The sequence below is a fragment of the Chiloscyllium punctatum genome, chromosome 6 (genome assembly GCF_047496795.1).
Source record: "Chiloscyllium punctatum isolate Juve2018m chromosome 6, sChiPun1.3, whole genome shotgun sequence".
In the NCBI taxonomy this organism is placed as follows: domain Eukaryota; kingdom Metazoa; phylum Chordata; class Chondrichthyes; order Orectolobiformes; family Hemiscylliidae; genus Chiloscyllium; species Chiloscyllium punctatum.
In genome coordinates, this window is record NC_092744.1 from 14,785,173 (window position 1) to 14,797,335 (window position 12,163).

General features: G+C 43.7%; 1 protein-coding gene across 1 annotated transcript in view; it reads right to left on the reverse strand.

The window, feature by feature from the left end:
- mindy4b (MINDY family member 4B) overlaps positions 1 to 12,163 on the reverse strand; it is a 54,681-nt gene that overhangs the window by 13,703 nt on the left and 28,815 nt on the right. Inside the window, exons 6-10 of the mRNA XM_072571809.1 lie at positions 11,202 to 11,367; positions 5,962 to 6,027; positions 4,717 to 4,787; positions 1,864 to 1,936; positions 733 to 909 (exon numbers count right to left, since the gene is read on the reverse strand). Of these exons, the coding sequence (XP_072427910.1) occupies positions 733 to 909; positions 1,864 to 1,936; positions 4,717 to 4,787; positions 5,962 to 6,027; positions 11,202 to 11,367 (553 nt within the window). The remainder of the gene's footprint in view (positions 1 to 732; positions 910 to 1,863; positions 1,937 to 4,716; positions 4,788 to 5,961; positions 6,028 to 11,201; positions 11,368 to 12,163) is intronic.

Below are 12,163 nucleotides of genomic sequence, written 5' to 3' on the forward strand. Positions count from 1 at the left end.
AAACCAGAGGATACCCACACAGACACGGGAGAACATGCAAACTCCACACACACAGTCGCCCAAGGCAGGAATCAAACCTGGGTCGCTGGTGCTGGGAGGCTGCAGTGCTAACCACTGAACCACCATGCCACACCCAGCTGATTCAAGAACAGCTTCTTCCCCACTTTTATCAGACTTCTTAATGAACCTCTCAGGTTTTAAATTTAACGTTGATTTCAATCTTTACGCACCTTGTCTGGAGCTATAATATTGTATTCTTCCCTCTTTTTCTATTACCCTAATGCACTTTGTATGGTATGATCTGCCTGTCCTGCACGCAAACAGAACTTATCATTGTACCTAGGTAAATGTGACAATAATAAAGCAAAGGAACTCTTGTGCTCATCTTTTGTCCCGACACTAGTTGTAGTTCCAGCAGTGGTCAGTGCCCGTGATGGTGCTCTTGAGCTAGAGGGCTGTTGACAAATGGATTGATCCACAGCTTTCCCAGGTAGGGCATCCTTGCCTAGTAGATGTAGAAAGCATACCTCCAGCCAATTAAATGGCCATGGGGAAGACATCGGGAGCTGGAAAGCATTTGCTAACAACCTTTTATGTGGAGTAGCGGATATCTCACTCCTGTTCAATCTTGCTGGCTTTCATGGAAATAACCAGCTTGGTGATTTTGGACAAATCTGACACAGTCCCACCTTTGCAGCCTCAGAAAATTTTTTAAAAAGCACAGTAAGGTACCTGTGGGAGCCTCTCATGTTCTAGCTCATGCCTGTTCCAGTAGAGATACCCCACATCACTTCGGGCAAGGACTCCATGCTTTGGTTCTTTAAGCAGGACACCTTGGTTATCATATTGAAGGTCTCCATTGAAAACATTCGGACTAGCTCTCCCAGTGAGCATGAGGTTTATGAGGGCCTAAAAGGATGATACAAAACAGAGATGAAACAGCATGGAAAGATTTTTAAAATGATGGTTTCTTTTTGAAGGTGAAGGGTAGAATTGGATAGTAGTGTAAGTTACACACTACCATTTTATTTCCAGGACTCCAACCGGACTGAGGTGGTTGAAACATCCTATACATATAGATCTTGGGCTAAAGGAATCAAAGGGCATGGGGAGAAAGCAGGAACAGGGTATTAAGTTGGATGATCAGCCATGATCATATTGAATGGCAGAGCAGGCTCAATGGGCTGAATGGCCTGCTCCAGCTCCAATTTTCTGTGTGTCTAACCTAGAAACTTACTGTAGGTAAGCTTTTTAGCTGTTTATAACATTACCACATATCACAAGAGTGTTATCATTTGACTCCAGCTTAAGGAAGTTTTAGGACAGGCAAAAATGAAGATTTTATGGAATGTCTGAAGAAGAAAAGGAGATCAAGAAGTGGTGAGTTTCACAGAATGACAGAAATATTCTGGTGCTGAAGGAGGCCATTCGGCCCACCAGACCTACATTAGTTCTGTTACTTGGTGCCCAATCCCCTGCCCTTTCTCTGTATCCCTGCATTGTATTTCTATCCAAGAAACCATCTAATGTCCTCTTGAACACCTCTGGGAAGGAAATCCATAACCTGTAGTTTAAGCAGCCGAGAGAACAGCCAATGGTGCAAATCAAGCGTGTGCAAAAGGTCAGGACTGGAGAAGTGCAGAGCTCTCAGGGCTTTGTAAGGTTGGTGGAGTTTACAGAGGCTGGCAAAAGTGAGAATGTACAGTGATTTGAGCACAAGGATTAGGAATTCAAAACTGAAGTGTTGCCAGACTAATCAGGTAAACGAGAACCGGTTTAAACAGGACACGGTACAAGTTATGATGTGGACTCCACCAGATTTTTATTTTTAAGAAACATATAGTTTAAAATATTAATTCTTACTTGTGTGCAGATGAAATTTCCCAGACTCAGCTGCAAGAGGTGAGAGGTTGTATTGTCCATATCAGTATAGAGCCTGCAAAAAGGACAATATATCAGAAAGCAAACAACTCAACTCAGCACAAATCAACACAATCCAACAACACAACACAACACAACTCAACCTAACCTAACTGAAACCAACACAATCCAACCCAACTCAATACAACTCAACTCAACCTGATCCAACACAACCTAACACAACCCAACCCAATACAACTCACACCAGCGCAACCCAAACCAACACAACTCAACCCCAATCCAACAGAACACAACTCAACCCAATCCCAACCCAACCCAACCTAACACAACCCAATTCAACACAATTTACCCCAATGCCACCCAAACCAACACAAACCAATACAACTCAACCCCAATCTAAGACAATACCACTCAACTCAATCCAACCTAACACACTCCATGTTCAGCAGTTTAATAAATTGTTTACACTTCTGGGAAATTGATTGAAATGGACGAAAGGAGAGGGTGTGAATAGAACCAGGAAACAGTTACTGTTGTTATAAGCTGTACCATTGTTCATCACTTTATAAATCTGATGAAGGAAGAGAGACTTGCTGCACCTTATGGGAAGAGAGGGTTAAAGAAGGATGCAGAAAAATTGAGTGACTTAAATGTAAACATTTCCTTTTCCACTGTTCCTAATGCATCCCAATGAAAGCATAATGCCATAACATTTGGCCTTTGGTTTCTTAGACTGTAAGACCATAAGAAGTAAAAGCAGGGGCAGGTTATTTAGTCTCTCAAACCAGTTCCATCATTCAATAGAATCATGGCTGATTCAACATTTCTCACATCCACTTTCCTATATTTTCCTTGTAACCCTTGAATCCGTTACTGATGAGGAATCTTTCTATCTCAGCCTTAAATACACACAAGGACTCTGCCCCCACAGCTCTCTATGGAAAGGAGTTCTGAGGACTCACAACCCTCAGAGAGAAGAAATTCCTCCTCATCGCAGGCTTACACTGGTGTCCCTTTATTCAGAGACTATGCCCTCTGGTCCTAGACTCTCCCATGAGGAGAAATATTCTCTCAGCATTTACCTTCTCATGTCCCTTAAGAATCCTGAACAGAAAACAACGAACTACAGATACTGGAAATCAGAAACAAAAATAGAAATTGCTGGGAAAACTCAGTTTGGTAGTATCTGTGGAGAGAAACCAGAGTTGACGTTTCGGGTCAAGTGACTCTTCTTCAGAATGTTCTGGAAAAGGGTCACTGGACCCGAGATATTAACGGGCCTTCTCTCCAAAGATGCTGCCAAGCCGACTGAGTTTTCCTTTAAAAGTCGTACATGGTTCAACAAGCGCACCACTCATTCCTCTAAACTCCAGTGACTAGAGTCCAAACCCGGTTAAACTTCGCTCATAAGACAGTCCCTCCATACCAGGGATCATCCTGGTGACCCTTCTCTGAACTGCCTCTAATAAAATATCTTTCATTAAATAAGGGGACCAAAACTGTTCATGGTACTCCAAATGTGAATCCTGTCCTAAAGCTCTGTGGCATGGTACTTCCATACACTATTGTGCTGAACTATATGAGAAACATCATCTTACACAGTTAACGTGGATAGGACATTGTCTTCTCTTGATCAGTTCCTCTGGACCAAGGATGACTTTCTTCCACTTGAAAACTATGAAATTTGGAGTGATTAGAGAGTCTATTGCTTAAATCCACATGTCCTGCCATTGGGTTAGGGTTAAGGTTGGTGTTGGGGTTGGGTTTAGGTTAGGTTTTGGGTTAGGGTTAAGGCTAGGGTCAGGGTTAGGGAGATGATATTTGAAAAGGTGCGTTAGGGTCAGGGTCAGGGTTAGCGGTTGGGTTAGAATTAGGATTACGATTAGGATTAGGGACAGCATTAGGATTTGGGTTAGGGTTAGGTTTAGGGTTGGGATTAGGGTTAGTCTTAGGGAGATGCTTTTTGAAAAGGTGGGTTAGGGTCCGGGTCAGGGTTACCGTTGTGCTAGGGTTAGAGTTAGGATTGGGATCAGTGTTAAGGTTAGGATTGAGATTAAGGTTAGGGCTGGAGTTAGGATTGAGATTAGGGTTAGGGTTAGGGGTGGGATTAGTGTTAGGGTTCAGGCTAGAATGGGGTTAGGGTTGGATTGGGATTAAGATTAGGGTTGGGATTAGAGTATGGGTTAGAGTTAGGATTGGGAGAAGGGATAGGATTAGGGTTGGGATTAGGGTTAGGGTTAGGATTGGGATTCGGGTCAGGGTTGCTGCTGGGTAGGCTTTATTTGAAAATGTTAGGTTTTGGATTTGGGGTGTGGCTGGGGTTTGTGTTGTGGAGGTGATATTTGAAAAAGGTTAGGGTTAGGGTTAAGGTTGGGATTTATGGTTATGGTGGGTTAGGTTTGGGGTTAGGGTTAGGGTTAGGGTTAAGGTTGGGGTTTTGGTTGGGGAGCAGATATTTGAAAAAAGCTAGGGCTAGGGTTAGGGTTATGGTTTTGGTTATCGTTGGGGTTGGGGTTAGTGTTAGGTTATGTTTGGGGTTTTGGTTATAGTTGGGGTTTGGTTTGGTGAGGTGATATTTGAAAAGGTCAGTGAATTGAAAGGTTGAGTTTCCTTCTATTATTGAGCTTGGCTTCCAACTGGGCCTGTTGGAGATGCTCGCAATTAAGTTTACACTGCACGTCCAGTTTTCTCTTCTGTCCATGAATATTTCTTGTCCTGAACGATAATCTGTGCAGCCTTGATAAATTAAACACTGCAATGCCTTGTGTAGAGACCCTGCAGTACATTTGAAAGATTTGGATCCCACATTACTTTCAAACTCTTGAACTCTCTTACCTTTCCAGGGTCCTTGACAAGAGTAAACTGTAGATGAACAGAATGACTGCATGACTTCCTTCACCTGTAAACTAATCAGACAGGAAATTAGAGTCAAAAATCACAACTCTTTCATACCTGCAGATACCGCTCTTGTATTTGTGTTGGATCAGTCTATGCGCTAACGAATTCTTTGATCTGTTGGTTTGGAATTCTTCATTTCTGACACTTTACCAAAAGCTTTAAGTTAATTAGTGAATTTATGTCTCCACTGAAATTGCAAGTAAAGAAGGACAATATTGAACTTTAAGGACCCTTCGGTCTAACCTTCAGTCAAATTAAAGATTCACCCTTGAGCCTGAACCCAACCCATGGGATTCAGTCCATGCCAAACATAATCCCAAACTAAACCAGTTCCACCTGCCTGCTCCTGGCACACAGCCCTGCAATGTGATGCAAACTTCGAAGAATTATGTACCGATGTACCTGAATTCGTAGGACAAGAAGGCGAGGATTTTCAGTATCAGGATGAGGACACAAGTACCACCCTCAAAAAACGAGTGCCCTTAGCTGGTGAGTCCAGGACCAGGGTGGCACAGTCTCAGAATGAGGGGCAAGTCATCTGAGACTGAGATGAGGAGGACTTTCTTCACTAGAGGGGAACAGGTCTTTGGAATTGTTGACTCCAGAGGTCTGGAAAGTTCAGTCATGAACTTTCTGTCTCCAACTCAGAAATTCCAGGATACTGAGGACATTATGGGATATCAGGATAGTGAGGATGCAAAGTGAGGAGGTAGGTGATCAGCCATAATCTCTCTGAATGGCAGAGGACACTTGATTGGCTGAATGGTCTTCTCCTGCTCCTATTTCCTATGCTGTAATGATTAGCAGTCACCATAGTTTCACTCTTTCATTTGAGTGAGAGAGTCAACTGGAAGCAGTATAACCTGAGGAACACCACATCTCCAAAAAGGGACAAGTTTGAAAAGATGGAGCCTTCATAATAACCTCAGCTAGCACAGGAATTGAACCTGCACTGTTAGGCATTAGTAACAAGTCCAGCCAACTGTGCTAACCAATTTCCCAGCAAGCTATTGATTAAACTCATATGAAACACCCTGAAGTATTTTGTGATGTCAAATGTCCTACATAAATAGGTGTTGTAAGCATTCAATGGCCATCATACTTCAAAGGTTTTGGTCTTATATTAACCTAAGGCAATAAGCTGCAATATACTTTCATTTGCTAACACAGGGAAGTACTTACACAGCATATATGTTCAGCAATAAAATTTTGCAGCTTTTCCCTGTCAGTGAACTGGAAGAGCTGGAGCTAAGAAAAAAATGAGATAAGTGTGAGGCAGCAGCAAAGACACTCCAAGCAGATCTGAATGAATGTTGGATTTCCTAGCTGGGATAATTTTATCATTCATTCATGGGATGCGGGTCAGCATTTATTGTCCATTCCCAATTGCCCTTAAGAGGGCGGTGGTGAGCTGCCTCCTGGAACTGCTGCAAGTCATTTGGTGCAGCCACGCCCACAATGCCAACAGGCAGTATGTTTCAGGATATTGACCCAGTGGCAGTGAAGAAACAGTAATATATTTCCAAGTCAGGATGGTGAGTGGCTTGGAGGGGAACCTGCAGATGGTGGTGTTCCCATATAGCTGCTGCCCTTGTCCTTCTAGATGGAATTGGTTGTGGGTTTGGAAGGTTGCAGTCTGAGGAGGCTTTGTGAATTTCTGCAGTCCATTTCATAGATGGTACAAACTGCTTCTACTGAGCATCAATTGTTGAGGGAAGAGGTGATTGTGGTTGTGGTGGCAATTAAGCAAGGTCCTTGCCCTGGATGGTGTCAAGCTTCTTGAGTATTTTTGGAGCTGCACCCATCCAGGTAATGGGGAGTATTCCATCACACCCCTGACTTGTGCCTTGTAGGTGTTGGACAGGCTTTGGGGAGTCAGGAGTTTAGTTGCTTACTGCAGGATTCCTAGCCTTTGACGTCTTCTTGTAGCCACTGACTCAGTTTCTCATCAAGGGCAATTACTGATCCTGGGGGATTCGGGAATAAAGCGAATGACATTAATTAGATTAGATTAGATTATTTACAGTGTGGAAACAGGCCCTTCGGCCCAACAAGTCCACACTACCCCGCCGAAGCGCAACCCACCCATACTCCTACATCTACCCCTTACCTAACACTACGGGCAATTTAGCATGGCCAATTCACCTGACCTGCACATCTTTGGACTGTGGGAGGAAACCGGAGCACCCGGAGGAAACCCACACAGACACGGGAACCTGGGTCTCTGGCGCTGTGAGGCAGCAGTGCTAACCACTGTGCCACCGTGCTGCCCATATTGCTCGCGGGCAATATTTAGATTTTCTCTTGCTGGATATAGTTAATGTCTGGCATTGGTGTAGCATGAATGTTAATTGTCACTTTTCAACCTTAGCCCGAATATTGTCCAGGTATTGGAATGAACTACTTCAGAATTTGAGTCATCGTGAATGGTGCTGAGCACTTCGCAATTATCGGCAAACGTATCTAATTCTGACTTTATGATGGAGGATATTAGTCATCGAAGCAGCTGAAAATGTTTAGGCCTAGGATACTATCCTGAGGAACTCCTCCAGAGATCTTCTGGAGCTAAGACGGCTGACTTTCAATGATCATAACTGGAGTGCTTGCCCCTGAGACCCATTGATTCCAGTTTTGCTAGGGCTCCTTGATGCCACACTCGGTCGAACACAGCTTCCCATGTTAAGGGCTATCACTCTCACCTCACCTCTGGATTTTCAGCTCTGTTGTCCATGTTTGAACCAAGGCATTAATGAGGTCAGGAGCTGAGTTGCCCTGGTGAAACCCAAACTGGGAGTCACTGAGCAGGTGATTGCTGAGCAGGTGCTACTTGTTGACGCTGTTGATGACACCTTGCATCACTTTACTGACGATCGAGAGTAGACTGATGGTAATTGGCTGGGGTGGATTTGTCCTGATTTTTGTTTATGGGACGTACCTGGGTGATTTTCCACATTGTTAGGTTAATGCCAGTGGTGTAACTGTACTGGAATAGCTTGGCGAAGGGAGCACAAGTCTTCAGTGTTATTGCCAGAATGCTGTCAAGGACCACAGTCTTTGCTGCATCTCGTGCATCTTGATATCACATGGAATGAATCGAATTGGCTGAAAACTGGTATCTATGATGCTGGCGTCCTCCTGAGATGGATCATCCAATTGGTACTTCTGGCTGAAGATTGTTATGAATGCTTCAGCCTTATCTTTTGCACTGATATGCTGGGCTCTTCCATCATTGAGGATGGGTATGTTTTTGGAGCCTCCTCCTCCAGTGAGTTGTTTAATTGTCCACCATCACTCACCACTGGATGTGGCAGGACTGCAGAGCTTAAATCTGATCCGTCGATTGTGGAATTACTTAGCTCTGTCTATCATGTCTGAAGAAGTGTCACCCTGGACTTGAAACATTAACTCTGTTTCTCTTTCCAGAGATACTGCCAGACCTGTTGAGTTTCTTCAGCATTCTCAGTGTTTGTTCCTGTCTATCACTTAATGTTGTTTAGCATGCAATTAGTCCTGTGTTGTATGTTCACCAGGTTGACATCTTATCTTTGAGTCTGCCTACTGCTGCTCCTGGCATACCTTCCTGCACTTTCCATTGTACTAAGATTGATATGCTAACTTGATTATAATGGTGGACCCAGGGATATCCTGGGTCAAGTGGTTGCACGTTGTGTTTGAGTGCAGTTTGCTGTACAGCTCGACATAGACATCCAGCCTCAAGTTGCTAAATGTGTTTGAAGCTCAGTGATAGTGACATGACAAGATGTGTTGCAAATGTGAAAACGGAACTTTCTCTCCATAAGGACTGTGCATTGGCCACTCTTATCAATATTGTCATGGACAGATGGTTCTGCAGCAGACAGATTTGTGAAGATGAGATCAAGTTTCCCTCTTGCCTCCTTTACTCCTAGCCACAGATCTAGTCTACCAGCTATGTCCTTCGGGTATTGACCAGCTTCATTGACCTGTCTTGACTGCTGATCCTTTCTCAGTGATGGACATTGAAGTCCCTTATTGACGTTTTCAGAACTTCCCACAAAGGCTCACTCATTGTCCTGGCAACTTGATTGAGAACCCTGGGGAAATGGAGTTAGCAATACCATGGGATCTATAATCTATGAACTCGGCTGTAGATGTTTTCCTGGTTTCATGATATGAATTGTTCTCTTAATCAGCCTGAGCATCAAACTTTCCCAAGAACAATATCTCACTCTGTTGTATATTCAAAGGCATAACCCAGGACTTTCCCTTGTAATTAAGTCTACTTTTAGCTTTTGACTTTGAACACAGTGGCTCAGTGGTTAGCACTGCTGTCTCACAGTACCAGGGACCCAGATTCAATTCCAGCCTCAGGCCACTGTCTGTTTGGAGTTTCCACATTCTCTCCGTATCTGCATAGTGCTCCAGTTTCCTCCCACAGTCCAAAGATATGCAGGTTGGGTGAATAGGCCATGCTAGATTGCCCTTAGTGTTCAGGGATGTATAGATTAGGACCATTAGTCAGGGGTAAATGTAGAGTAATAGGGTAGGGGAATGGATCACTCTTCAGAGGGTTGGTGTGGACTTGTTGGGCCAAATGGCCTATTTCCACACTGTAAGGATTCTATGATTTCTTTAATCTCTCTGAAGTGAATACTTGTAACTGCAGTTTGAGGTTTACTATAAGTTAGCCTGTATAACAAATGCCACAAAGAGTCAGCCTCTATTGAGACAGATGTCCAAAAGTTGATTTACGACATTATTTACAAGGCTATAATATCAGAGATATACACACAGAGCCTGGGTCCCATGCTTACTTTACATGCACATAACTGAATGACTATATTGACTGCATGACACAGAGAGAGTGACTGAAAGTGAGTCGCATCCCTTTGTAGTGGGATCTCACATGTCCTGAGGACCTGTTTAAAGGGACGCAACACCAGGTTATAGTCCAACACCTTTACTTGGAAGAACAAGAGCAGTGCTCCAAAAGCTTGTACTTCCAAATAAACCTGTTGGACTATAAGCTGGTGTTGTGTGATTTTTAACTTTATCCACCCCAATTCAACACTGGCACCTCCACATCCTGAGGACATATAACTGTCTTAAAGGTACAGGTCTGTCTGATCTGAAATCTATGTCATAATACAATACTTTTGGAACTGAGACTAGCTTTGAATAGTTAAAATTATTTATTTACTTTAATTTGAATGTAACAGAATGCCAACTACAATGAGTTTGATTTATTTCCATCAATACAAGACACCGTAATGTTATAATATGTAAAAAAAGGTTGCTACCCTGCTCTGCTTTAGTGAGTCACATTGTTTGATTTCATGCTAATTTCACGCTAACATTTCTGCCCTGTTTTATACATTTATTGAAATTCTGTACTGCCTACTATTAAAATTCTCTTTGTTCAAAAAAACTCTAGCTTTTAGCCGAACTGATTGTCCAAGAGCAGAATTTGTTGACCCGACATTGACATTCATGCAACACAAACACCAGTTATTGACCATCTCTGAAAAAAGAGAATCTAACCATTGCCCCTTGACATTCAATGGCATAACCAATCACTGAAATCCCCGACTATCAACATCCTGAGGTTACCAGTTTAGCTCTTCCCATCACCGTTTCCATGGTAATTAGGATGAGCATTAAATACTGGCCCAGCCAGCAACGTCCACATCTCGTGTGCGAATGAATGAAATTTTTTTAGCTACATGCTGTCAGCAGGATAACTCTGCAACTCTAGTTAGCTCGTCTCAGGATCAGTCACGATGGACAGACCATCAGGTGGTTGTGAAGCAAGGCCCTGCTTCACAACTACCTGTCAAAAGAGCAGAGCTTTGAAAATAGTGCAAGTAAATAAACCTGTTGGACTATAACCTGGAGTTGTGTGATTTTTAACTTTGTCCACCACAGTCCAACACCGGCTCTTCCAAACGATGGACAGAGTTATCTTGAGGTATCTCTCTAACAGGACTGTGGGTGTGCCTCCACCACTGCAGCAGCTCACAAAAGCAGCTCCCTACCACTTTCTTGAGGGCAATTAAGGACAGGTAGCAAATTTTGACCCTCCTAGTGATGTCCACAGCTCTGGATGAATTTTTAAAAAGCCACAGGCTAAATCATAGAAAACGTTACACTAAATAACATGAGAATTGCTTAACTGTATACTGGATAGTGTGCATGTAAACTTCTATGCCAGTTCTTAGGGTAAGACAGATTGCAATGGGATTGATCTTTGATGGAGCCCTGAGTCTCTGGATTCCTCAAAAGTGTTAGTCATGTTTATCGGCCAACTGAGCAGGCAAACTTGGTCTTGGGTTTGGTGTCTCGTTTAAAAGTGGCAAAGTTCGCAGAGCTTAGAAAATGTAAGTTATTCAAATTAAAGAGAGACCTTTTAATTGTGTGATTCGCATGTTTGCGTGCGAACTTACTCTCTCCGTGTAGCTGTCCATTTTGTAGTCGATTGTCGGGGCAAAATAGCAGTCAGCGGTCACCAAACAAACAAAGCTCCCGGCTCCTTCCCCTGCAGTCCACAGAATGTCAGAGAGTGCAGCTGCCAGTGCACTTTCTTGTCCTTTATGGTTCACTCCAAGCAGGCTGTGAGAGAATGCAGGAAAATGTAAGGCACCAGCTGCAATCACTCCAACTGTGACCAACAACTAGCGGATGGTAACTAAAGGGTTAGTTACTACATGGGTGCTTTAGCACATCCGATACAAAGTCAAATCATTAGTTGACTCAATGTTAATTATGCTGAGCTGGATTTTATCCCCTATAGGCAGACCAGCAGATGAGCGATGTTGGTGGCAAACATTGGGAGGAAAGCCCAACCACCTCTCACCAGGATGGAATATTCGCAATGTCAGGAATGCCTCAATGGTATGATCTCTTGCACAGAAGAGATGAGCACCTAATTAAAGCAATTTATTTACCACATCCCCCCCCCCCCCCCCCCAATATGGGAGAAGGTTCTTTTTTTTTGGCTGTCTGCCAGGTCATTCCCATTGGACTCTCTGGTTTTGGTTGCAGGGGAGTGCGGGGGGGATGGGATTCCTGCTCCAATGCCCATCTTCCTCTCTCGCAGTAGTGCAGGTCAGTCCAGCAGCCTTGATGCTGCCATGAGGCCATTCCTCTGGTTGCCTACCTATCCCTGGCGCATATCTGGCCTTCAAGAGCACCTCTTCCTCCTGCAGCCTCAAGATGCAACCCACTGTCTCCTTGCTCTGATTCTAACCAGGGGGACACTAACTAAGGATGGGCATATGTCTGGAGGTTTCACTGCATGACTTCCCATCTGTCCCTTCAAACAGTCTTTTTACGTTCCCCCCCCCCCCCCCCCACTTGCCTTTGATACTTTTACCACCCAGTTAACCAAAATGATTATTGAAAACGA